Source organism: Crocuta crocuta, unplaced genomic scaffold (assembly GCF_008692635.1).
Source record: "Crocuta crocuta isolate KB4526 unplaced genomic scaffold, BGI_CrCroc_1.0 scaffold288, whole genome shotgun sequence".
NCBI lineage: Eukaryota > Metazoa > Chordata > Mammalia > Carnivora > Hyaenidae > Crocuta > Crocuta crocuta.
In genome coordinates, this window is record NW_027532607.1 from 2222354 (window position 1) to 2249900 (window position 27547).

The window sequence follows — 27547 nt, forward strand, 5'->3', positions numbered from 1 at the left end:
GGGGGAGAAGAAGGGCGGAAATGGTGGGGGAAAGGGAGAGAGGCAAACCATGAGAGACTCTTGAATGCTGACAAAAACTGAGGACTGATGGATGTGGGGAGGGGGGGATGGGCATGGAGGAGGACACTTGTGGGGATGAGCACTGAGTGGTATGTGGAAACTAATTTGACAATAAACTATTAAAAAAAAAGATACATATATATTTTAAAAAGAAAACAACTGGCTTGGTAGTTAGAATTGGGTTCTTTGTGAACTAAACTGCATATTATACCTGTAATGATGCAGAATTAAATATGGTCATTTGTAACACAAGAATAAATCTCACAGTAGCATTAGCAAGACCTCAGTTACTACACTGATTTGTGTGGCTCCAGCTTTCTCAGTTACTTTTCTAAAAGAAAGCAAGAATAGTCTTTAGAAATATCTATCCTATCCTCTCTGGACATTAGCTTTAAAACACCACTTCATCCCTTCCCCCAGCTTCCTGTAGAAATAGTATTCTTGATTGTTGGTACTTTGGTCAACTTCCAGGCCTTGCCTGTGATATGCACAGAGCTTGGAAAATAACATTTTTTTCTTCTTTGTTCTGCTGTTTAATGGTCCACTTATTTATGATAGTTGCCATTAAACAGGAATTTATCCCTAAAAGGTGCCAAACAAATGATCCATTTCTTTTATTATTATAGTACAGAGCAGTGATTGTCAAAGACCTGGATGTGCATCTTATAACTGCCTTTCTCAAGCACTCCTGTTTTACCAAAGCAAAGTGTATACATATTTCCCTGCAGTTAAGAATGGAAAATCCATATTAACTATTTTCATTCATGAATTCATTTGTTAAATGTTATTGAATATACCTACTCTATGACAAGAACCGTACTAGTTAATAAGGACTTAACAGGTTAGGTGATTATCGTAAGGCGAGATGATGACTTCTAGGGGTAGAGTGTAGAGGTTAACATGATCATGTTAGAGAGAGAGAGATTTGGTAGCTCTACACAGAAGGAATAAAAGCCGTTTTAAGTATATAGTAAAAGCAAGAGATACTGAGAACCTACGCTCTATGACTGCCATTCATTGAGAATTAAGATTCTAAGCTAAGAACTTTACATGTACTCATTTAACCTAATGAGGTAGATACTCTTCTTATCCTCAATTTACCACTCTAGAAGCAGTGGAATAGGAAAGAAAAAAGGAATTGTATCTGAGAAATAGTCCTCAAGAATTATTGAGAGGATTTGTGACAAATTAGATGTAAGGACTAAGGAAGAAGAAATCCTGATGAGTGCCAAGTTTCTATCTGGAAAGACCAGGCAAATGGGCAATACTTCATTAACTGAGATAATAAATGGAATAGAAAGAGTAGATTAAGGTAGTGAGACAATAACTTTAGTTTTAAACATTTGAATCTTGAGGTTTCTATTGGAAATCCAAATAGGATAACTTTTGTAAATAGTTGGACATGCTGTGTAGGAATGAGGTTTGGAATAGAAATACAAACTGTCACCACTTAGATCGTTGTGAAAGCTATTAGTCAATTCCTTTGAGACTACCCAGGGAGATAATGAAGACAAAACAATAAAATCTAGAACCAAGAATTGGCATTATCTTAAGGATGGGCAGAAGAGGAGGAATCATTAAAGACACATCAGGAGGAGAGGACTAAAAAAAGAACTAGAAGAGGGGCACCTGGCTAGTTCAGTCAGAAGAGCCTGCGACCCTTGATCTCAGGGTCGTGAGCTCAAGCCTCACGTTGGGTGTAGAGATCACTTAAGTAAATAAATAAATAAAAACTTTAAAAAAAAAAAAGAACTAGAAGAAAATGTTGTCATGTTAAGCCTAAGAAAGGAATGTATTTCAAAAAGTGGGGATTGGTTAAAAGTGTTAAATACTGAGGAGTGGTTAGGAAGCATAAAGACTGGGAAAAGAAATCATATACTTAACAATTATACTTCATATAGTCATACTTGAGTGACTTTAACCAGAACAATTTCAGCAGATATACTGCTGAATAATAGGAGAGGAAACCAGGCTAGAATGCACGACTGCTGTGGAAGTGAAGAGAGCAAGCATGGCTCTTTCACAGTGTTGGCTAGTAAAAGGAAGAAGGGAAAAGGACTTAAAGAGAGTCAGTATGTTTTCAGTAACCTTTTTGCTGAGTTTTGTTTCAAATAACTGTGTCAGGGAAGTGGGGAATGGTTATGGTTACTCCGGATGTCCTCTTGGCTTGCTGATTAACCACCAGATACTGTCCCAGACATGTCACGTATATTAACTCATTTAATCCCCACACTATCATTGTTATCTCTACTTTTAAAATGAGGAAAACTGAGATCTCAAGAGCACAAGCAATTATCCTAAGGTCACACAGCCAGTAAGCAACATAGACAGGATACAAACTGAGGGATCCTAGCTCTGAGTCTAAAGTGTTACCTACTCTGCTGTGTTTCCTTGTTGACCTGAAAAGTGATTCTGCTTTATTTAACCTTTTCTTTCTTTTTTTTTTTTAAACAGCAGTTATCTGGAGAGAACATTTCTCAGACTGTTATCTTTAGATTGTCTTTTAGGACCTGCTTCAAATTACTTTACATTCTTTAAAAACTCATTTCCTGGTGTAGGAATAGCTGCCTACTGGAGTCCTGTCCAGAGCAGCAAGAATAAACACCAGACCCTAAAGAGATTTGACTCCTGTAAAGGGGAGAGTGAACTTTCTACAAATTCAGTAGACAAATCAGCCCTTGCCCTGGTTTAAGCATTGCTTAAGAAAAAAATAAGCATGTTTTTCGACTTCTGTTTGGTGCTGAGGTGATATCAGGTTTTGTCTGAAGCACATGTGTTTCTCTGCTTTGCGTCCAGAAGGGCACACATGTCATGAATCCCAAGAATGAGCCTGAAATTATCTTTTGTTCTGAGGAACAGAGGTGCTTCCAGGCTAGACTTTACAGTCATCGTGGAAGAATGCGAAGAAAGACAGCCCTGCTCCTGTTTGCACCAGGCCTTGGCTGTGTTACACACACCCTTTCTTCGGCCAGGCCTGTAACTGACTTCTTTTAAGATGATTCATGATTGTTTTCCATGAGTAAATAGCTTTAGTCTAACTCCAGTTAGAGCTCTTTTGCCTCCACTTCCCCTTCTCCTTTTCCACTTACGGCAGCTGTTTGTACTTGCATTTGGGCAAAACTAATCTGTTAGCCTCAGTGCACTTTGTGGTGTTTTTTAATGTTTACACTTTGCCTCAGTGAAAGAAAGGTCCGTTAGCTTTATAAGCCTAGATGTGTAATTATACTTATTGATGGTCTCACCGAGACTGTTTCCTAGAGAGAATGCATTCGTCTGCCGCAAGCCTGATTTGCATTGAAGAGATGCACACATTGCAGAGGTGCCCACACCCTCTGAGTCTGGAGTGGTCATTAAATCCTTTTTAAAACTACTTTCCAAAGCTTGTCTTATTTGTGTGCCTTTTTGAAATGCGATTCCTTTCCGTGTTTTTCCTTTAAAGTTTTATTAGGAAAATTTTCAGATACACCAAAAAAAAGAAAGAACCTTACAATCAACACTCATATATGCACCACCTTGATTATATCACTAATCTTTTGCTGTCTTATCATCTGTCTGTCCAACTGACCATCTCTTTACCCATGCATCTTTTTTTATGAATTTTGAAGTAAATTATGGATATTGGTATACTTTAGTAGAATGCTTTGAGCAGGCAGGATGGTCTTGCTGCCTAGGGACTGCCAACTCTTGAGTGTCAGGGGTAAGAAAGCCACACATGTTACTGAATGGTATGGATTAGCTCCTTTTTTTTCCTTTAGCTCAGCTGTAGTTGCAGTGGTAATTTCTCATGGATTATTTCAGTGTTTCTGCCTTAGAAAATCTCTTGGAAGCCAGCTGATATCCCAAACAAACATTTATTTAGGAATATGAATTCCACAGGGAACATCCCTTACCTCCATGTCCCACAATACAGGCCAAAGTGCTTTCTTGTTCGTATGCCCTAAATTTATTATTGGTACATAGGAAGTAGGGCTTTCTTTTATCATATTGAGCTGACAAAAGCCTTAGGTTCTGAGGTACAGAAATTGTTTCTAGGCTGTTCTTGGCGTCTACAGTTGTTTTACCATATGGTACTGGGCTAATTTTGTCTGTTCTTCCCTTGAGGCTTTTGTGAATTGATTACATTTTTAGAAAAATTTTTAAATAACTTTTTAAAATGTCAAAGCTTTCTCAGTAGAATAAAATATGATGAGAGATTACGTCAACATGAGAACAAGTTATCTTAAGAGAATTTTTCTGAAAAACTTAAGCATTTCTACTGAGTCTGTATTTACTCCATATTATAAATTAGCATTGGTCATATTCATGAAAGCCCCTTTTGATACAAAATATAAAGTAATCTTGGACCTGAAGAGATAAATCTGTTAGTTCAGAAACCAAATGAGCGTTTCTGTGACTCTTCTCTCCCTGGAAAGGTCATTTCCGGCCAAGCATGCACTTCCTAAAGGGAAGCACAGGAGAGGTAAAGGAAAAAGAAGATAGCTAAGCCTGATCAGTTCTGGGTCATCAGCGGGATCATTCATGTCACTTTCAGATTTAAAAGTGACATCCTATAGAGCAGTTGCAACATAATAGAAAAATCCTGGATTTTTGAGCCAGAATTAGGTTTTATTTTTAGTTCTGAAACCAGCTGTGTGACTCTAGGTCTCACTAGGCCTCGCTAGACTCACCTCAAGCCAACTGATCTCTTTTCCTTCCTCCCTGGAAGTTCTATCCCTGCTCACCCCGAGCTCAGAGTAACTGGGTGCCCACTGAGCACGCTCAGGTACCCAGGAAGCTCCAAGTGGGTCGCAGCCACCTATAATCAAGTGATATGGAAAGCGGTGGAGTAAGGAGCTCCAGAAATCAGTCCCACCACGGAAGCAACCCTGAAGCTGGCAAGTCTGACAGAATCAACTTTCTCAGAACTTTGGAATTGCTAAGTGAAAAAAGCAGATTATGAAACAGGATCTATAGTATGATCTCATTTTGAGGTTTTTAAAATGAATATTTATGGTACAGAGAAAAACTCGGAATATATATGCATAGTGTTTCTCTCTGGCTACTGAGAGTACAGTTATTATCTTGGTTATCTGCTATTCCTAAATTTTCTATAGTGAATATATATTACTTCTGTAAAAAATAGCAAAAGCAAAATAGAACAGTTTGGCAGTTTCTCAAAAAGTTAAACATAGAGTTTCCAAATGACTCAGCAGTACCACTCCTAGATATATACCCAAGAGAGCTGAAAACATATGTACATGAAAACTTGTACATGAATGTTTATGCCGGCATAATCATAATAGCCAAAAAGTAGAAACAAATCAGATTGCTTGTCAGATAAGTTGGTAAACAAAATGTGATGTAGCCATATAATGGAATATTAGTCAATTAAAAGAATAAAGTACTGATACATGCTTCAACATGAAAGAACCGCAGAAACATTATGCTAAGTGTGCCAGACGTAAATGGCCACATATTACACAATAACATTTATTGCATATGTCCTGGATCGGCAAATCTGTAAAGACAGGAAGTCTCTGGTTGCCAGGGGCTGGAAGCAAGGAGGACTAGGGAGTCACAGCTAATGAGTATAGAGTTTTATTGGGGGNTTCAGTAGTGCTGGTTGCACAATTTTGTGAATGTATAGTTGACCCTTGAGCAACACAGATTTGAACTGTTGGTTCACCTTTTTAGACAGTACTGTATGTGTATTTTCTCCTCTTCATGATTTTCTTACTAACCTTTTCTTTTCTCTAGCTTACTTTATTATAAGAATATAGTGTATAGTATGTATAGCCCATAAAATATGGGTTAATTGACTGTTTATGTTACCAGTAAGCTTCCAGTCAAATAGGCAACATGTTAATAAAGCTTTAGGGGGAGTCAGAAGTTAACCTGTGGATTTTCACCTCCAGGGGGCATCAGTTCCCCTAACCCCCATGTTGTTCAAGGGTCAGCTGTACTGAAAACCACTGAATTGTATACTTTAAAGGGGTGAATTTTATGATCTGTGAAGTATAGCTCAATAAATTAATGTTTAAGAAAGGTCAAATAGACTATAAACTACAAGAATTAGAATTAAAAAGAATATATTTAGCAAGTTAAAGTCAAATTTTTCACTGAATTCTGTAACTATAGTTATGGATTTTTTAAGTCTTTATTTTAAGTCCAATTAACATACAGTGTTACATTAGCTTAGAGTTACGAATTTTGAAAGAATAAGTTTTGTTAAAAAGATGAGAATCAGGACATTATAAGCGATTCTGTAGCTGAAGCTCCACAGCCCCCCCCCCCCTTTTAAATTGGGACATTTTTAATCTGATACAGGAAACTATTTTCTTCTCTTTTTAGAGTTTGGCTCTGTATTTTTAATTATTTTTACTATTTTTGGAATTGTTATCTTTTTTTAATGCAAAGTAATCATTCTAATAGCTTTCAGAGAATTTTACATTTTAAATACATGTATGCTTGCTCGTGAGCAGATTTTTCAAGTAAGCTACCATCTCCAGATCCCGTTTAATGATGTGTAAGTGGTTTAAGTATGTTCTAGAATACTATAAGCAGTATAAATAGATCTCATTTACCCCCTTAATGGTTTCCCTCTCTCCTGTCCTCATTCCCTTTCCCTGGACTTTATTCTCCAAAATGTAAAATGGGGTTAGAGTACAGTACCTTATTTTTAGTTAATTATTTCAGTAAGCGTATATTGAGTGCCTACTCTGTGTCAAAATGCTGTGGTAAAGTTAAAGATACAAAAATAAAATACGTGGCCCCGGGACACTGGCTGGCTCAGTCAGTAAAACATGTAACTCTTGATCTCAGGGTCATGAGTTGAAGCCCCACACTGGGACAGGGCATTGAGCTTACTTTAAAAAACAAGCAAACAAACAAGTAAAAAACCACCTGGTTCTAGACAGATAAAATGATACATCTTAGAGCTACTCTCTGAACAGTTAGGAGGGCACTTAACCCAGATAAAGGAGGTCAGACAAGACTTCTTTTTACCATCAGTATAATTAGAAGGTTGATCTTTGAAACCAGGTTACACCTACTTTGCATTTTTAGAGAACTATTGAAAGTAGAGCTCATGCTTGGCTGTTAGCACATCCTACAACTATGTAAGCACAGAAAAACATCTTGAGGAAAGTGGTAGGATCTCTTGTCTCCAAGATGTGTGTTTAGGCCAAAACTCTTTTTTTTTTTTTTTTTTTGAATTGGCATAAATACAGGCAGTAGAGGAGCAAAGACCTGAGGTCAGAGTTCGGTTTCTGCTTCCTTGACTGCTAAACATGTTGAAGACGTTTTAAACTATCAGAGCTTTTAGGGACTCTGCTTATCCTAATTTATCTACTAAATTAAAAAGAAAAATACCCTCACGAACTTAAAGGAATTGCTATTTTTCACTGGTATCTTTTTAAAGAACAGACACATCATCTTTGCATTGCTTCCTGCAGGACGATACATACTGATATGGCCGTATTAGTTGTTAAATGTTGAAATCTGTCCTTCCTGGTTGTTAAAGAGCTGATGCTTTAAGCCACCCAGATGTTCCACCACAGTCTGGACTCCCCCCAGGGACTCCAACCCTGCATCTCTCTGCAACCCAACAACCAAAAGGTTGTCTCCAGGCATAGCGGGAAGCCTTCAGGATTCTGTTTCTGTACTACTTTGGCATCCATTCTGATTGCTGGTGCCCAGGCCATACCCACTGTTTAATAATTTTGAATCTCACCCTGACTTTCTGACTTTTCCATAAATCATTCCTGTTTTAACTGTGTTTGTTTTCTGCCAAGTAGAGTAGCCCATGGCCCTAGCTCACCTGCTCTTGCTTACCTGTGTAGAACCAAAATTGAGTCGTATTATTTGCTGAGCAACCCAAAATACCATCACACTAGAACTAATAGTCTCCTAAACCCTGCTGCTTTTCTTCTGTATTTCTTTCAGTGATGACAGTTTGGCCTAAGTTCTGTGTCCTCATTGTTCTTTCCAGTTCACTTTGCACCTTATAGGCCTCCAGATATCTCCCTGAAGCCTCTGCTCTTCGAAGTGCCCAGCATCACTACGGAGTCAGTGTTTGTTGGCCGGGATTGGGTGTTCCACGAAATCGATGCTCAACTTCAGAGTTCAAATACCAGCGTGAACCAAGGAGTAGTGATCGTGGGAAACATTGGGTTCGGCAAAACTGCCATCATCTCCAGACTGGTGGCCCTCAGCTGCCATGGAACACGGATGAGACAGATCGCCTCAGACAGCCCACACGCTTCCCCCAAACGTATGTATTCCTTTTTAAAGAACTTCCTGCTTCATTGCTCTGAGAGTTTTTCTGATGTATTAAGTCTTACATCCTTTTATTTTCTGATGTGCACAACCAGACCTGCATGTGAGGACTATTAATTCAAAGTTGAGAGAAAGAATGTAATACTCTGTTTACATTTAACCCACATGTCTAACGGTCACCTAAGTATGACTGAGAAAACCTTTCTCTGGGAATAAATTTATGAGTCTTTCCTTCTGGCAGTCTGGCTAGTCTGCCCTTTGGATAATGACTATAGCAATTGCCTGCAAGAGGCGCTTGCATCTATCACTGTCAGCTTTTGCTCAGTCTGTGCCCATGTCTTCTTGTTACATGCCAGCACAGTCTGCTTACAGCCTTCATTTCCTTGCTCTTGATGTCAGTACTGCACTGCCTGGGCTTGAACTTCATTGTGTCCTTGAAGGGTTTCTTCTGCTTCCTTCTGAAAGGATGCTGAGATCTCATATGTATTCATGCTCCTTTCATCACACGCCAGACACAGCTTAATGATCATCACCGGGATCTTGTTTGTTTATTTCTAAAACACTCACATGCTCCTTAGTATCAGGCACTCTCTAAGAACTTGACAAATATTACTTCATCCAGTCGTCTTATCAACTCAGAGAGGTAGTTCCCGTTATCTTCATGTCACAGATAAGTGATCTGAGGCTCAAAGACGTTAAGTAGACCTCCCAGGTTTCATAGCCAGTAAATGGTGAAACAAGTATTTGAGCCTAAGCAGTCTGGTTTCAGAGGCCATTCCCTGATCCTGTTTGCTGTTCTGCCTCTCCTTAATGGAGGAACTCACCTGAATAAAGGAGAAGAAAGGAAGATAGGTGTTCTTCCTATACACTCTATATGTATAGAACTAGTCTACCTGGTTTCTGTTAGTTATAAGAAAACAAAACTAGAAACTATTGCTCAGCAAGTCCAAATCATTAATCTAGCTCACCGGAACTTTTCAGACAGCCACCACTAGAAATGGTTTGAGATTATAGTAGTTACAGAGTCTGACACATGCTAGAAACTCAGCAAGAGCTCACTGAGCACCCTCCAGACATTTTGGCTTCCTGATGAAGTTAACTGACAGTCTCATGTCATTAAGTGGGCAGATTGCCTCTGGTTAACTTACAGATACCTCACATGGAGAAGAAGGACTAGTATCTACAGAGACAACTGGTTGAATCGATAGTCCCTGTTACCAGAGTCTGGTAAGAATTGGTATGGAAGAATTCCTTTTCTACAAGCATCGTGAGGCTTAGCTTCTACATGAAGCTTTTCTGAGCTAGATTGGCCTTGTATCATGAGAGTCAAGAGCCCAGATTTTGAACCCCAGCACTCCATTGACTGTATATACTTTGAAACGTTGAGAATTTTAATTGAAATTTTTAGACTTGTTTTCTCATGTATAAATGAGGAAGTGGGACTAAGTGATCTTTAAGATTTGTTCCTGTGTTAAAATTCTGTGATTCTAAAAACATATCTTCTTGAAGTTGAAAAGTAGTTGAAATTAACTTTCCAACCTATTCCAGTATTTTTCTTTGAGCACTTAAATATCACACCAGACTACATCTTATCTGAGTAATCCAAGAGGTTAACTCTTTGAGTGCGTCAGAAGGAAAACCAGATAGCTAATAATCTCTCTGCCTTCTCTATATAACACTGTTGCAGCTAACAGAATGGTAGAGTCCTGTAGGACAGAATAAATCCCAAGGGCAAGAAGAGCTGCCTTCTCAGAAAACAAAGATCTGGGAGTCCCTCCCAACTAAGTGTGGGAGACCAAGAGTTAATAGAAAACAATCCATGTGCTCCCCAAAGCAGAGTTCTTTAAAGGTAGTTCATTGAGTTATTCTCTAACATCCATTGCCTCTTATCTCCAGAGATACTCTAAAAATACCAGGACATTCCACTTCTTGAGATAAATGTCCATTTGTTGTGACTGAGATTTGGCCTGATAGTTAGCTTTCTTTTTTTTTCTTTTTTTTTAATTTGAGAGAGACATAGAGAGAGTGCGCACATGTAGGGTAGAGGGGCATCAGGGAAAAGAAAATCTTAAGCAGGCTTGACACTCAACATGGAGCCTGATACAGAACTCAATCCCACAACTCTGGGATCATGACCTGAGCTAAAATCAAGAGTCGGAAGCTCAACCAGCTGAGCCACCCAGGGCCCTCCTCTGTTTTTCTTTTTGCCTGATAGTTAACTTTCACAACTTGAAAACCATATCAAAGGAGGAAGAATATATGGTTATATATTTATCAGAATTTCACAGAACCAGCAGTTGCCCTGTACAGAATAATTTTTGTTGTAATCTGTCAATGACCAAACTACATTCTACCTCTGCCATCTTATCAGAGCGTCCAGCCCTTAAGAAGGATCAAGAATATGTGACTGATAAAAGTGCAAGCTGGTTTTTGGCATTAATATGTTATTATGTAAGCCAGCACTGGGAATTTTACTGGCAGTAGCAGAATATCTTTCATTAATGACTAAGAATGATGTCTGTATAGAGAGTTGGCTTAATTTTTCAGAGAGTTTACTTTACATCAAGCTTGGATAGGTTTATTTGAATTCCCATTGGCTTTCCTAACCTTCTGTCGGTGATACCAATGATACAGTTGTAGAAATAATGAAAACAAGGTAGAAAATCGTTGGAGCTGCCGTCTCTGCATCACCTGTCTTCTCTCTTCTGCCCCAGTCTCCTCCACCCTGTACAACACCGCTGTGGAAGATGGGAGCCGTGTAGCCTGTGGTACTGCACTGCCTGGCTCTGTCCTTCCCCCACAGACACTCAGCCCTCAGCCCACCCCCTCCTTGTCATTTCCCTGGGAAGGTACAGAAAAGCTGTCAAGGCAGGCACTAGCCTGTCATCTGCTTTCCGCCTACACCCCTTCCCAAACCTGACTCCCCCATCAGGCTCCAGCACCATCGTCATCAACCAGCCCCCAGTACCTACACACAAAGAACAAAAATATTTTCTAAAAATAGACCCGTTGTGTAATTTAGGCAATATTACATTAACTACAGGTATACTCCGTACAGTAGTTAGGGAAGCTCGAATGCAAGACTGTCTTTCCCCATCACCAAGAGTCAGTGTAATTATTATTTGGGTTTGACATTGGCCAACAGCTGCCAAGCCCCCAAACAGCTGTTCGGTAAGTGGCCCCCACCCTCCCTAATCTGCTAATGTCAGTAGTTTCTTTTGCCAGTTTGCCGCTGCACATTGACTGCTGCCTACCTGTTCACTTATTTCTCCCGTTCCCTGAATACCAAGCAGAGAGTAAAGATACTCAGACAAAAAGGAGGCCATCTCCAAAAGGCAGTAGCTAGAAGCCAGAGGGCAGTCAGGCAGTAATTGCCCACAAAGTCAAATACCAGATAAAGGGCAATGCAGTGGGGAGAAGGAGTGAGCAACAAAAATGATGCATTGACAGGCACTGAGCTTTACCTCAACTCAAACGTTTTCAGTCTTTTTTACTGCTGCCACCCACCCACTCGTAGCCTCCTGTAGTTATTCTGAACTCAGCTCCAGTGATCAAAGCATTTACTCTGCCAGCAGATGGAAGAAGTCCCAATTTAGGCCTCCAGTGGGGAGTTCAGTGAGGACTCCCTTCCCCTATTTCTCCTTCTTTCCAATGGTTCTTGACCACCAGCAGTCTCCTTATTTTGGTTTGCCCATCTGTACCATGATCTGTAGTCATGTAATTCCTAGTAGGAGAGAAGACATTTTCTAGATAACATGAACAAGTAGAATTTTTTTTTTTACAAATAGTAGAATTTTTCAAAAACCGCTTTATTAAGCTGTAATTCACATACCACACAATTCACCCATTTAAATTGTTCAACTCAATGCTTTCAGGTGTATTCACAGAGCTGTACAGCAATCACCATAATCTAATATTAGAACATTTTTGCACCCCTAAAAGAAATGCCCATTAGTGATCAATCTCTATTCTCACCCTAACTGCCTACCTCTCCCTCTACATAATCACTAATTTATTTTTTGTCCCTACGGATCTCCCCATTCTGGGCATTTCATATGAAAAGAATTCATATGATGTATGGTCTTTTGTAACTGACTTCTTTGAATGAGTATAATATTTTCAAGGGTTATCCGTATTGTTGCATATATTGGTGTCTCATATCTTTTTATCATCAAGTACTATTCCATTGTATGGATATTCCACATTTTTAATGTTTTTATTTATTTCTGAGAGAGAGAGAGAGAGACAGCGCGAGCAGGGGAGGGTCAGAGAAGGAGGGAGATACAGAATCCTAAACAGGCTCCAGACTCTACGTGGGGCTTGAACCCACGAACCATGAGATCATGACCTGAACCGAAGTCAGACAGACGCTTAACCAACTGAGCCACCCAGGTGCCCCAGATTTCCACATTTTAACTGTTCGTCCGTTGGTCGACATTTGGGTTGTTTTCACCTTTGTGCTATTTTGAATCTTCCTTCTCTGAACATTTATATGCAAGTTTTGTGTGGATGTAAGTTTTTATTTCTCTTGGGTCCATACATAAGAGTAGTATTGCTGGATCATAGAACAAATGGAGTTGAACTAATCTTCCTTTAAGTCAGGGTTTTATGATTATCTCATGCAAATGTCTCATCTTTTTAATCCAGATGTGGACGCCAACAGAGAGCTGCCACTCACACAGCCACCCTCAGCCCACTCGTCCATCCCCAGTGGAAGCTGCCCAGGGACCCCAGAAATGCGCAGGCGGCAAGAGGAGGCCATGCGAAGACTAGCCTCACAGGTACAGTAGGGCTCCCAGGGCGGGCATGCCGGCTCCATTGTAACCCCAAGAGGCAAAGGTAGGGGTACCCTCGGCAAATACATACCAACACGTATATAGCTGTACCATGAGACCATGGAGAAGAGCTTCCTTTTCCTTTCTGCTCCTAGAAAAATACTTTGTTATTGTGGAGTCAGAGCCTTATTGTTTGAAAGGCCCTCAGAAATAACCAGAGTCCCATAATGAATAGATACGGATGTCAAGACTCAAAGAAGTTTGTACGATTTACCCAAGATCACAGTATTAGCACTCAATAGTTTTTTATTTTCACTCCTAGTTCAAAAGCCTCCCTGCCCTACTATACTGTCTATAAAATTTTTATGTGGTTTTTTGATTTTTAAATTTCTATTTTTATCAAAGTAACATATGCATGATTTTTGAAAATCAAATGATGCTCAAAGGTTTCTAATAAAAACCAGCAATTCTTTTCCCCTCCTCACCCCACTCACTCCCCAAAGGCAGCCACTTTCAACTCTTAGGATTGTCCTTCTGATCTTTACCTCCACTGTTTCTAAATAATATTCATATACTTCTCTAACTTTATACATTTATTTTTATACATTATCAATTGCTGCTGCTTAAGGATGTTGAGAATTTTACATCTTTCGCTTTCCTTCCTCCCTCCACTGTTTCAGTATGGTTATATCATGATTTTTGTCAGAATCCACATTATAGTATTTTCAGTATTAGTACCATGCACATATGGTTCAGTGTGGAACCAAGGATAATATTTCCTTCCTGAGCAGTTTTGTTTTTCCTTGGATTTGAAATGCCTCATTTTAAAATTTGCTTATTCTTGGGGGTTGGGGGTGAGCACCTGGCTGACTCAGTCAGAAGAGCATGCAACTCTTGCTTGGGGTCATGAATTCAAGCCCCACATTGGGTATGTAGCCCACTTACAAATTAAATTAAATTAAATTGGCTTATTCTTTTTTAAACCTATAGCTATAATCCATAATCCTTAATAACTTTGTAAAAAGCCCCTTGGTACAAGTTTCCATTTCCCCTGAGACAGCCATCTCAGCCCAGGCTGGACCTACGATGTTCTCGAGGCTAGTTGTTATCCTGGAAGTTCCCGTTACTTCTCTCCTGTGTTCGATCCCACATCATCATCTTTTCTTGATTTTATTCCTCATTTTGGTGGAACACATCCGCCAGTGGCTTCCTAAGAAAGAATGCACAGGAGGTAAGTTTTTGAAACATAATGTTTCTAAAAGCATGTTTATTCCATTCTCATACATTACTATTTATTTGACACAATGTAATCCTAGGTTAAAAATAATTTTCCCTCAGAACTGTGAAGGCATTGCTCCATTGTCTTGAGCTTCTAATAATTTTGTTACTAAATGCTATTCCTAGTTCTTTATACCTTTTTTTCCTCTCCAGAAACTATTAGGATCTTCTTTTTTTTATCACCATTATACTTGGGTCTCTTTTCCATTTATTCTGTTGGCATCTAGTAAGCCCTGGAGATCTTCATTAATCCTGGGAAATGCTTTTGTACTGCTTACTGATAATTTTCTCACCACCATCTCTGTTCTCTCCTTCTGCATCTCTTTTTGATTAAAAAAAATCAATTTTTTATACTGAAACTCTAGTTTTCTTAACCTTTCTTTCCTATTTTTTACTTTTGTTTTTCTGTTTTGTTTTTTTATTTACTTTTAAGAGATTTTCTCAACATTACCTTTTAGTTCTTTCAGAATGATTTGCTTCATAATTTTAATTTCCAGTAGCTCTTTCTTTTGTTCTGGTTCTCTTCTTTTTTATACCATCCTGTTCTATAGATGCAGTATTTTATCCCTTCTTTAGTACTTAGGCATTGGAAAACTGATTAGAAGCTTATGTGTATAGAGAGCGTAAATGTATAGCAGTAAAATGACCCACCAGCCTTTATTGGAAACACCCAAAAGTCAGTGTTCATAAAGTTTATTCCTTGTGCTGTTTTTCCCTAGCAAAAAATCCACCAGTATTTTTCCTGGAGGATATATATCCTAGGTATATATCTGGAGGTAGGCAAGAGAAGAGCTAGAATTTCACCATTTAATATGAAAACTTAAGTTCCTTGTTTTCAGCCCTGTACCTGATCCTTACCTATTCTGTGTCTAATATACTGAAGTCTAGATTCTCCCTGGTTTTGTTTCTCTAGTGAATATAAATCTCTTTCCTGCGAGTGTTGGGGAAGGTAGTCATCTGGCTGGGCAATGTGAGGATGGCTATCTGGGGATCTGACTGTGCCTTATATAAACTTCACATAATTTCTGTATTTTCAGTTCCCTTCCTCACCCCCATCTTGCACAGGACCTGGTGCTTCCAATCCCTATGCTTTTCTGAGGTTTTACAGCTGATTTGGCTTAACCCTGTTGTTACTACTTCCAGCAGGCAGTTGTTTCACCTAATTCTGTTAAGTCATTTATAAAGATCACATCCACTTTCCGTCCTTATATATTATGAGCTGAGGTTATAGATATCTCTATAGGTGGAGTTTGCCTTTCTCTCCCTTATACTCCTTACTTTTGAAGATTTTCAAGAGAAGAACAAGAGTTTAAAATGTCTGTCTCTAGGGGCACCTGGGTGACTCAGTCAGTTTAGCTTCCGACTTCGGCTCAAGTTATGATCTCATGGTTCGTGGGTTTGAGCCCCATGTCGGGCTCTGTGCTGACACCTAGCTCAGAGCCTGGAGCCTGTTTCAGATTCTGTGTCTCCCTCTCTTTCTGCCCTTCGTCCAGTCTCTCTCTCTCTTTCTCAGAAATAAAACAAAACAAAAAAAAATGTGTGTCTCTAATATTTCAAGAAATTTCTTGGCATGGTTAATTAATAAGGAGCAGGGAGTCATAAAGTTCTAACTTCTTCATAGAAATCCAGTCCACCCAGAGCCCAATGCAGCACATTTCCCCCAACTACATTTTTAACTCTCCCCACTTATCAGTGGGCCGTCTGAAAACAGTCTGAGGTTTCCCTCATATTCATTGCTAACTCAGTGCAACTTTAAAAAACATCACTGTTTTTTTTACTAAATAGTTTGTATAAACTAGTTCCAAATAAATGTCACCTTGGAAATACTATACACTGAATGCTAAAGACCTTCCATCATTACAGTCACTCATTTACTCATTTAGAATTGATGTGTGGAATGCCTCGAATACAAGCCTGAAGTTAAGGCGGTGGACAGAACAGACAACAATCCCTGCTGTTACATAGCCCACGTTCTCGTGGTAGGAGAAGCCAATAAACATGTCATATGTCAGATCGTGATGAGTGCTGAAAAGAGCTCAGGGAATTAAGTCTCCCCCACATTGTCACTTCTTAGTCTCTCTCTCATCAAGAGAAAGAGTCTCAAGATGTTTATGTTCAATATTTGGAAAATGTTACATATTGTTACCAGGAAATTAGTGAATACGCTTACTAAGTGATCTCATTTTAAACTCCATACTTGTGTCTGTCTTAAGCAAAACAGGGTATAAATACATCATTTTGTGCCTAGCGATGGGATATTTTTAAATTTATATTAAACATTGTATAAGAAATGACTCATTAAAATTAATGGTTATGTTCAAGATTTGGAAAATGTTAAATATTGTAAGTAGGAAAGTAGTGATTATTTACACTTACTCAGGGAACATATTTTAAATTTCATGGTTATTTCTTCCTTAAGCAAAATATAAATGCACCTGTTTGCACCTAGAGATGGGATATTTTTAAGTTTATAGTAAACGTTGTACAAGAAATCGCACCTTAGATTAAAATCAAATATTATCCCGGTAGTTGTGCCATGTGTTATATTTCAAGTGTACAGGTTTGTTCTCAGAAGCATAAAGCAGAAGCCAGCAGTCTTGCCTCTCACAAGCCAGTAAACAGAAACTTTTTCAATAAGATTTTGAAATCAATTAGTATTTTGGTGAGGTAAGCCAATGTATGTAAATTAAAAGTGTCCTTGAAAAACCTCTTGATTTGATAGAGTTCTTAGTGCCAATTCCTGTGAATCAGTAATTACCATTGGTATTTTCAGGATGTACTGTTAGGTGGGGAGGAAGTACAAAGGAGCATGTATGGGATGCTAACTTTCATATAAGAAAGAAAAGAATATTTAAAAAATACATGTGTACCTGCTTATTTGTGCAAAAGAAATGAGGAAGGATAAACCAGAAAGAAAAGATACTGGTTACCTAAAGCAGATGGGTGGGAAAGGAGAGTAGAAAGAGATGGGTAATGAGAGTGGAGTACGGGGATGAAGAGTGAGTGACGCTTCTCTGAATATATCTTTTTGTATAGCTGTGACTCTTAGAAACATGGGAATGTTCCACATGCCCAACAAGTAAGTAAAACCAACCAGTATGTGGGGGGTGGGGAGCCCAAAGTAGAATGCAGATACAAATACACCCAGCTCTATCTCACATAATAACATGACCACACTGAAGAAGGCAGAGGAGAAAAGAACTTAAAGAAGTTTGGAAGGTAACATCTTGACTGAATGCCATAAGGCTAAAGACAAAAAAGAACTGTGCATAAATGCTATATTCTAATTAATAAAAGTCTTCTCACAGGGATATGGTTTGCAGTTCTGAAAATCTTTCATGTATTTATTAGAAATGATTGAATAAATAAACGTATTGTAAATAGCAAGATCAAGATTCTCATTGTTGGGAAACGAAGTAACCAGATGAGGAAAAGGAAATCTGAAGTGAGCCAGGTGATACTGAATTGAAATCTGAGGTACCAGTATATACTCACAATTTTTAATATGTATATCTATAGATATTTCTATAGATACATAGAGAGAGAGATACAGTAATATAGATAGAAGTTCATGTGTGAATTAGTATATGTATGTGCATTCCCTAGCTCTCTCCACTGAGGGCCCAAAATCATTGACACTTCAGTAGCAATATGCACACCCACTAATTCAGATCTTGTTTTCTTTTTTTTCTTTTTAATTTTTTTAACGTTTATTTATTTTTGAGACAGAGAGAGACAGAGTATGAGCAGGGGAGGGTCAGAGAGAGAGGGAGACACAGAATCTGAAGCAGGCTCCAGGCTCTGAGCTGGCTGTCAGCACAGTGCCCGATGTGGGGCTCGAACCCACAGACTGCGAGATCATAACCTGAGCCGAAGTCAGCTGCTTAACCGACTGAGCCACCCAGGCACCCCTCAGACCTTGTTTTCTAACATCATTCTCTAGTAATAGAAACCAAAGCTCTGAAGAGGTTAGATGATGCCAGGCCTGGGGCAGGGTAAATACAAGATGAGCCTAGAGCATCTTCTGGTACCAGAAAGCAAGAAAGTGCTTTTAAAAAGATGAGAGGCTTCCTAAAAGAGCACAGACACCAGCCCGAAGGAGATCCTAATGTCCAAAGCCAGACCAAAGTGAGCAGCAAAATACAGTATTGGATATAGCCAATGGAATAAAAAAAGTCCATATATATTTAATCACTCAAGTAAATAGATGAGAGAGAAGGGACAGCTCTTTCTCCCAGTAGAATTCCAATAGTAAATGTAGAAGGAAAGAAGGAAATAGAAAATCACTATTAGGCAAACACCAGGTGATAATTGCTGCATACAAGATCCACTGATGGATACTAAAGTCATTGGGCAAAAGTGTGAGGAGAAACAGGATTTGCATTGTTTCAAAGTGTCTCCCCCAAGATAGTTATTAACTATAAAGAGAAAGAGAATAAGTTTATAGTAGAGAAATCTGGCAGAAACCTTTACCTTAACCAAGGTGATGAATGTCAGCATAGCCAGTAACAAGACATGTCAACATCATGGACCTCATGATATGATCCATGAGAAGGCCACAACATTATTTTTGTGGTATTCTTGCCTAGAAATCTCAGTTGGATAATGAGGGAAACATCAGACAAACTCAGATTGACATTTGCCAGAATAACTGGTCAGTACTATTCAAAAGTGTCAAGGTCATGAAAGACAAAGACCAAGCTCTTACAGACTACAGGAGTCTAAGGAGAAATAACAACTAAATGCAATATAGGGTCCTGGATAGGATCTTGGAACGGAAGAAGGACATTAGTGGAAAACTCGTAAAATCTCAATAATGCCTTTACTTAATAATATTATGTCAGTGTTATTTCCTAGTTTTGATAATTATTCTATGGTTACGTAAGATATCAATAAAAAGAGAAGCTGGGTGAGGGATATACGGAAATTCTGTGTACTCCTTTTGCAACATTTCTGAAAGTCTAAAATTAGTTCAAAATAAAAAGTTATAAAGTAAATAAAAGTCCTACTGCCAAAAAAAAAAAAAAGTAGAGCTTTGAGCTGGAAAATTACTGAGGCAGAACCCAAGTCTGAGAACTATTCTTAGCTTCCAGCCCCAGAGTTAGGATTAGAGTTGGGGGACAGGGAAAGGGAAAAGAAGGTCATTATTCATACTGAACCTCTGGCTCCCTGGAAATCTTGGAATCTACACTCAAGTGTTGGAAGAGATGTGCTGAGCAAGAAATCAGGTGAGGATGAGGGAGTTCAAGAAGGGATGAAAAGGAGACATGGAGTAAGAGTATGAGAGCAGACCTGAGGAAGAGCACTTGCAACATAAGAATTTAAATGATACACATGCCAGTCATTACTTAAATCGAGTGTTTATGTTCCAAGTGAATTCCACATAGTCAGAGCTGTCTTTTCTTTGTATGAGATTAGCTTAGTCCTGTCACAGATTATTCATTTCTTCAAAGTAGAAAATGGTCTTTGGAGAGTGAAGGCCTAGGACTTTGTAACACAAACCTGACAGATATACTGCCACTCAGTCATTTGATTAGGGCCTTTGATGAGAATTATACTTCATTTTATGATTTCTTGTATACAGCATTAAGTCAAAGGTTTGGGGTTTTTTTTGAGATTTTATTGTTTAAGTAATCTCGTACTAAGTGTGGGGTTCGAATCCACAACCCTGAGATCAAGAGTTGCATGCTGCATCAACTGAGCCAGCCAGGTGCCCCAAATCAGAGCTCTTTATACCCAAGGCTATCCTGACCTCCAGTCTTTTCTTTTGTCTATATACCTACAAACCTGCCCTTTTCTTTCTTCCCTCATAGGAGTAATCTAAAATTTACTCGCTGCCTTCCCCAAAGAATGAATATAACTCTGGTCATATTGGGCATATTTTGAGTAGAGTTATTTTAACAAAAATATAGGAATTTAGCATAAGAAAAACTTGAGATGGAGAAAAATTAATAATATGATAGACATAACTGAAAATGAAATTTCAACAAATCACCATGAGAGACAAAAGCTCACTAAGGAGAAAGGTTTCACCTGCTGACTTCTTGGGATGGACTAATTCTGAATGATTTCCAAGAAGTTGGAATATTAGTAATTCATCATAGGTGGTTGTGATAACTTTCTCAAAGCTGTAGGGAGGGATCTAATACCACTGAACACTGGCGCAATGAGAGACTAAAGAAAAAAACTACATTACCAGGATTGTTTCCTATTGTATATGTAAGAAAAGTTGTAGACGATGTGAGTAGACAATTTGGAGGAAGTACCAAATAACTTCGACAAATGTACATGTTTGTCAGTTACTGTGTATGTATGTTCTCTGTATGTGTGCTGCGTAACTACTTTGAAATGTCTAGTAAATAACCTATTTTGAGCCACGGCACAAATTTCCTGATGTTGAATGGTCTTTTCTGCCTGAATTCTGCAAAGCAATTGATACTTTATATTTGGAATGCCAAAGAAATATTTTAAATTAAGAGAAAAGTAGCCCCAGAAGGGGTAACTTTAGCAATGATCTTGGTTAGATAAAACCTCAGTCAAGAGCACAGATGATTTTTAATAAAATCCATAAGAGAAACCTCTTCCTAAATTTTAGAATTTTTATCTTCCAACTTCTATCCTATGACTTTAGGTAAAGGGTAAGTTACAGCTGATTAGCTCAGATGTGCTTGGCCTCCACATGTGGAATCAATTGAGGTAAAATATGATGAAATGAAAGTTCATATTGATTCAGAGGTTTGCTGTTTGCTTCTTATGAAGTGGATATTTGTATCCATGTGGACATAACCACTGACATTCACTATTGGTTGAGAGAACAGATCGATTGCTGCCAGGTTTTCTCTTTGGTTCCTTATATTGTGCTTAAGATAGACAGTAAAGCAGTGACCAATATATCTGAAGAAAAGAGTGGAGATTTTTAGAATATAGCTTCTTGTTTCCAGTTCCATATTGTGTGTAGATATCATTGCTTCACTCATAAGCAATTCCTATAATTCCTTTCCTCAGCTCTATGTGTGTAGTAACATTTCCTCTTATTAAGGTTTTGTGTGTGTGCTTAATGAGAAGGATTTCAGGTGTTTTTTAAAAAGTGACATTTCTAGTATTTGTTAAGGATGACCATACTTAGAGATCAAGAGTCTTCTCAGAATAGAACACTTTAGTGAATGATTGTTCTCTGAGAAATGGTAGAATAGCTGAAGTCCCAGTGGAATACCTGTATCTCCTAGGGCAATTTTCAGCTGCCTAAGGACGCAAAGCCAGAAGCTAAAAAAAAAGAGAATATACATAATCTTGATGATGATGATTATGTTGATGATGATGATGATGATGATGATGATGATGGCCTTCCCAGCTAATATTACCATGCACCTCCTTTGTGCTGAGCACCATGCCAAATGCTTTCCATACATTCAGGCTGAATCTCCCCTGCCAATTTCATGTCACCGCCTCAGTCCCATCACTTTCGTGAGTAGTACTGAGTCAATAGAGTGCTGAGGATTAAAACCACCCTCGGGGCTACTGAGTGGCCCAGTCGGTTGAGCGTCCCACTTCGGCTCAGGTCATGATCTCGCAGTTCGTGATTGAGCCCCACATCAGGAACAGTGCTGACAGCTCAGAACCTGGAGCCTGCTTCTGATTCTGTGTCTTCCTCTCTCTCTGCCCCTTACCCACTTGGGCTCTCTCGCTCTCTCTGTTTCTGTCTCTCTCTCTCTCATTCTCTTTCTCTCTCTCTCAAAAATAAACATTAGAAAAATAGTTTTAAAAAAAACACTCTCTGCACTTGCCCTTGAGGCAAAGAAAACAACTATGAGGTTTGGAGTGAGCTCTGTGCAAATTTTAACAAACAAACAAAAAACCCCAGAGGTTAAAACCAAGTTCCAGCCAGACAGCCTAGACCCTGGATGATATTAAAACTCACACACTTTCTAAAGTTCTTTGAATTTAAGACCTGCAGCTAAGAAAACTCTCACTTCTTTCTTTTTTCCCATCATCTAATTCTGATTGTCTCTGGATGCTAGAAAATATATAATGTTAGTTCTTAAATCTGAAATTATTTTTTGTAAAGCTATTTATAGCACATTAATTTTTAAAAGTAAGGACTTAATAAGCATGTGCTTATTGAGATTAACATGGTTATTCTGTGATTATTTTATTCTTAATGCTTTGTTATAAGATTGGACTTTTTCCTTTACTGTTCCATGCTGAGTACATATTAGAGAGATTAATGTAAATCCTTATTCTCACTCTTGTTTCCTATTTCTTATAATCCGAAACCCACATCCTGTAAAGGAATCATCTAATCCAAAGCCCAGTTTGCATTTATAAATTTTAATTGTGAATTATGATACATGTATACAATAGAAATATTGTATCAAATTTCTGATCTTAGATACATCAGGCATTTGCTGAGGTAGCAGCTTCTGTTTTCACTTGAGAAAGTTGAGGAACGGAGAGACAGAAGACAGTGTTAGAGAATGGTCCTACGTTAACCATGGCTGTTGCTCCTGATAAACCTATTTGTATTCTCATCCTTCTGCTGTAGGTGGTTGCCTATCACTATTGCCAAGCAGATAACGCCTACACCTGCCTGGTACCAGAGTTTGTCCACAATGTTGCCGCCCTGCTCTGCCGCTCACCTCAGCTGGCAGCCTATCGGGAGCAGCTTCTTCGGGAGCCGCATTTACAGAGCATGCTGAGCCTTCGGTCGTGTGTTCAAGACCCCATGGCCTCCTTCCGGAGGGGGGTCCTGGAGCCCCTGGAGAATCTCCACAAAGGTACAGATGAGGTGCAAAGAAGGTGAAAGGTGGAAGCTTTGGAGCCCAAGTTCACCTAGAGCATCCCGTAGAAATGACTATTTTTATCACATCGCCAAAACCAAATGTTCCATAGCTGATGTCCCACAGGATACAGTTAACAGATAAAAGATTTTACTTGAAAAAATAAAAATTCCTATAGGAACTGCTACTCCCTCCTTTCTCTATAAAAATTCTCATTAATAGAATATATTTTTCTTGCACTAAAGATAGTAGAACTTCTATAGAGTTCAAAAAATCAGTAAAGCCAATATTCCAGCTCAGCACTGTGGAGTTTGTGTGGTTAGAAACCTCCTCATCTTTATGGAGTTTGTTTTGGTCTGTGTTTTTTTTTTTTTTTTTTTAATTACTCTACAGTTCAGGTAAAATGAAATGGCATCCATTGTTGCACAACTCTGTGTATGTACTACAAATCAGCTTTCCACTAAAAGCTATTTAGAAGGCATTTAAGATATTTTTAAGAAGTGGGGGAAAATACGAAATGGAATCCATCTCCCTCTCATGCCTTTCCTCCCTTTTCCCAATGTCGCGCTGGCGTCGGCCGTGCCGGCATCTCCTCCTTCACCCTTGTCTGCCCCATCCCTGTAACAATGTTTTATCAGTGCTGGGAGCCAGAGAAAAGGACCTGAGTGAACATGAGACTCCTGACAATCCCATTTTCCCTGAGAGACTTGTGCATCTTCCCTGAGGGTTTCGGAGGTACTCAATAAGAAAAAGTGATCATAGTTTCCATTCTCCTGCTCACTATCTTCAGTTATTTCAACCTCCATACTAGTTATTTGGATATCAGGGTTTCAGACTTCTCAATTCTAATGACCTATCTATACCTCTCCTACCTATTAGCTTCTCTATATCCCAGACTTTTTTAAACCTTGGAATTTCCCCACAGATATTTTAAAGCATGTTTTCTATATAGTAAGTCTACATCCTGCTGATTCTGCCTTCCTGATGTTTCTCACACCCGTCAATCTCAAATTCATTCCCTCCATTGTCAACCCAAAGGCCGTTCATTCAATGGCCTTTGCTCATGGCGTCATATCAATAGTACTACCCTTCCTGGTCTTCTCTAGTTTTTCGGTTTAGTGTTTCCTTCACATCATAGCACAGAAAATTATAAAAGTTTGTATAGCATACTGGGATAAAAAATTCACATCTTTTTATGGCTAGACATGACTGGCCTTGAAGTTACAGCTATGCCAAGCCCCCAGTACCTTGAGGGCTACAGGGATTCATTTTTAAGCACACGTCTAACCCATTTGTGACATATGTGGTGGGGAAGCTCAGCCCCATCCTCTGTGGTCTTCTAGACTTTATATACTGCTTCCAAATAAATCTTCATCAAGTATCACTTTCATCACTCAATTTCCCTATTAAGAAACCTCCAGTGACTCCCTGTTGCCTAATGAATTAATTTCCAGCTTCTTAGTCTAGCATTTAATGTACTCAAAAGAATCCAGCCCACTTTCCGGCCTTACCATATACTTTTATCTGTATGAATTCTGTGTTTAAGTGTAAAATATTCACCAGTTCTTAAGCACTCACCGACATTTTCCTGCCTTCATACATTTGCTCATTGTTTCCTTGTTACGCCTTTTGCTTACATATGCATAATAAGAATTTAACATTTTATGACTAACATTTACTGAACTGTATGTCCAATACTATACTTTGTGCTTTATATGAATTAGTTATTTGTGTACTTGTCCTATTCTTTAACTAAATTGTATGCTACTCAAGTTAGGAACCTTTGCTCATTCATCTTTTATCTTTCATAGTGATTCCCTCCCCTTGAGCATAGTAGGCATTTCAGGAAATCAAGTTTGAACAAATGAGTGAACATAGATATTGCTCACAATACTGAGTGCCTTGATGGAAGGACAGTGATAATGAGGACCTACATCCGAGGCTTATGCAAGGAAAATATCCAAAGGCTTGCAGACTCAGCTCTAGATTCTCAACCATGACTCATGTGTTTTAATTTTGCTTCTAGATATATTTGCTGCTCACGTAGGTCTCCAGAAACAGCTTTAGATACCCTTTTTGATAAATATTGTTCTAAGTGAATGTAATTATTCCATCTAATTCCCATGTTCTTTTAAAACAAAATCCCATCATGATCAACAGCTGAAAACACAATTTGTAAAATATATGAAATACTAAATATAATTTTATTAACTGAAAAGGCAGGAAAGAAGAGGATAAAAAATTTTTTTGGAAGATGGAATAAGTGGGAAATAAAAGACATAGCATAGAGAAGATAGTCAGTGACAGCCTAAAAGTGTTGTGCAGTGACAGATGGTCACTACACTGGTGGTGAGTATAGCATAAGTTATAGAGAAACTAAACTGTGTTACATACCTGAAACTAAGGTAGCATTGTGTGTCAACTGTACTTAAGTTAAAATTTTTTTAATTAAAATTTTTGAAAAAGAAAAATATAAGAAAATAAAATGAGTGTTATGTTAGGCTGCTCAAAAAAGAAGCATTAAGTCAAGCAGAGAAAGATAAATACTGTGTGGTCTCACTTATAGGTGGAACTAAAACAAACAAAAACAAAATGCATCTCATGGATACAGAGAACAGATTGGTGGTTGCTAGAGGCGGGGGACAGGGTCTGAGAAATGGAAGAAGGGGGTCAAAATATAGAAGCTTCCAGTTATAAAATAAATAAGTCATGGAGATGTAATTTACAGCATGGTGACTATAGTAATAATACTTTATTGCATATTTGAAACTTGCTAAGAGAGTAAATCTTAAAAGTTCTCATCACAAAAAAGTTTGTAATTGTGTAAGGTGATAGATGTTCACTAGACTTTTGGTTATTATTTTACAGTGTATACAGAGATCAAATCATTGTGTTGTAGACCTGAGACCAAAAAAACAAAATCAAGTTAATTTTTTAAAAAGTAAGATGATAGACTTAAAATCAGTCATATCAATAATTACATTAAGTTTAAATGGACTGAGCATTTTTTAATATAATTTATTGTCAAATTGGCTAACATACAATGTGTAAAGTGTGCTCTTGGTTTTTGGGGTAGATTTCCATGGTTCATCATTTACATACAATACCCAGTGCTCATCCCAACAGGTGCCCTCCTCAATACCCATCACCCATTTTTCCCTCTCCCCCACACCCCCATCCACACTGTTTGTTCTCTGTATTTAAGAGTCTCTTAAGGTTTGCCTCCCTCCCTCTCTGTAACTAGTTTTTCCTCTTCCCTTCCCCCATGGTCTTCTGTTAAATTTCTCAAGATCCACATATGAGTGAAAACATATGATATCTTGGACTGAGCATTTACATTAAAAGGCAGAAACTATCAGATCAAATAAAAAGCAAGACCCAACAATATGCTATCTATAAGAGAAGTTATCTAAATACAAAGATGTAGATTAAAAGGATAGAAAAATATATACCTTGTAACCATGGACCATAAGAAAGCTGGAGTGGGTATATTAATGTGAGGCTGAGTAGACTTCAAGACAAGTAGTGTTACCAGAGGGGCATTTGATAAACATAAAAGGACCAATTCCTGAGAAGATAAAATAATCTTAAGTGTGTGTATACCAAGTAACAAAGGCTCAAATTACATGAATCATTGTCAGATTGCCATGTTGTGCACCTGAAATGAATATAACATTGCAAATCACTGTACTTCAATAATAAATATCTTCATGAAAAAATTATTTCAAAATAAAAATTTTAAGTTTTTAACATGAATCAAAAACTGATAGAACTAAAGAGATAAACAGGCAAATACTCATAGCTGGAGATTTTAACACATCTCAGTAAGTTTTAGAATAAGCAAATAAAAAGTAAATGTATAGAAGATTTAAACAAAACTATCAACCAACCCGATCCACTCGCAATTTATAGAATTCTACCCAATAACTATGGAATAAACATTCTTCTCAAGTGCACAAGGACCATATTCTGGGCCATAAAACCAAGTCTGAAGATTTCAGAAAATTAAAATCTTATAGAAAATGTCATCTGAGATAATGGAACTGAATGAGAAATCAATACAAATAAAATCCCCAAATATTTAGAAATTTAACAACATACTTCTAAATGACCCTTGAGATGAAGAAATCACAAAGGAAATTATAAAATATTTCAAAATGAGCAATGTAAAATCAACATCTAAGTTTCTGACTTACTAAACTAGAAAAAAATGAGGAAAATAAACCCAGAGTAAGCAGAAGAAAATAGTGAAAACAAGAGCAAACATCAATAAAAAGAAAAATATTAATACTTAAAATGAGTAAACCACTAGCAAGATTGATCACGAAAATGAGGAAAGAAAAACTCAGTATCAGGAATAAAAGGTGGTAGCACTACAGTTCCTATAAGACATTAAAAGAA

General features: G+C 38.2%; 1 protein-coding gene across 6 annotated transcripts in view; it reads left to right on the top strand.

Annotated features, from left to right (window-relative positions):
* The window catches only part of TANC2 (tetratricopeptide repeat, ankyrin repeat and coiled-coil containing 2), a 370672-nt gene that overhangs the window by 270200 nt on the left and 72925 nt on the right, over positions 1-27547 (top strand). For all 6 annotated transcript variants that reach the window (XM_077780437.1, XM_077780436.1, XM_077780438.1 and 3 more), the window contains 3 exons: positions 8030-8311; positions 12964-13097; positions 22912-23143. In XM_077780437.1, the coding sequence (XP_077636563.1) occupies positions 8030-8311; positions 12964-13097; positions 22912-23143 (648 nt within the window). The remainder of the gene's footprint in view (positions 1-8029; positions 8312-12963; positions 13098-22911; positions 23144-27547) is intronic.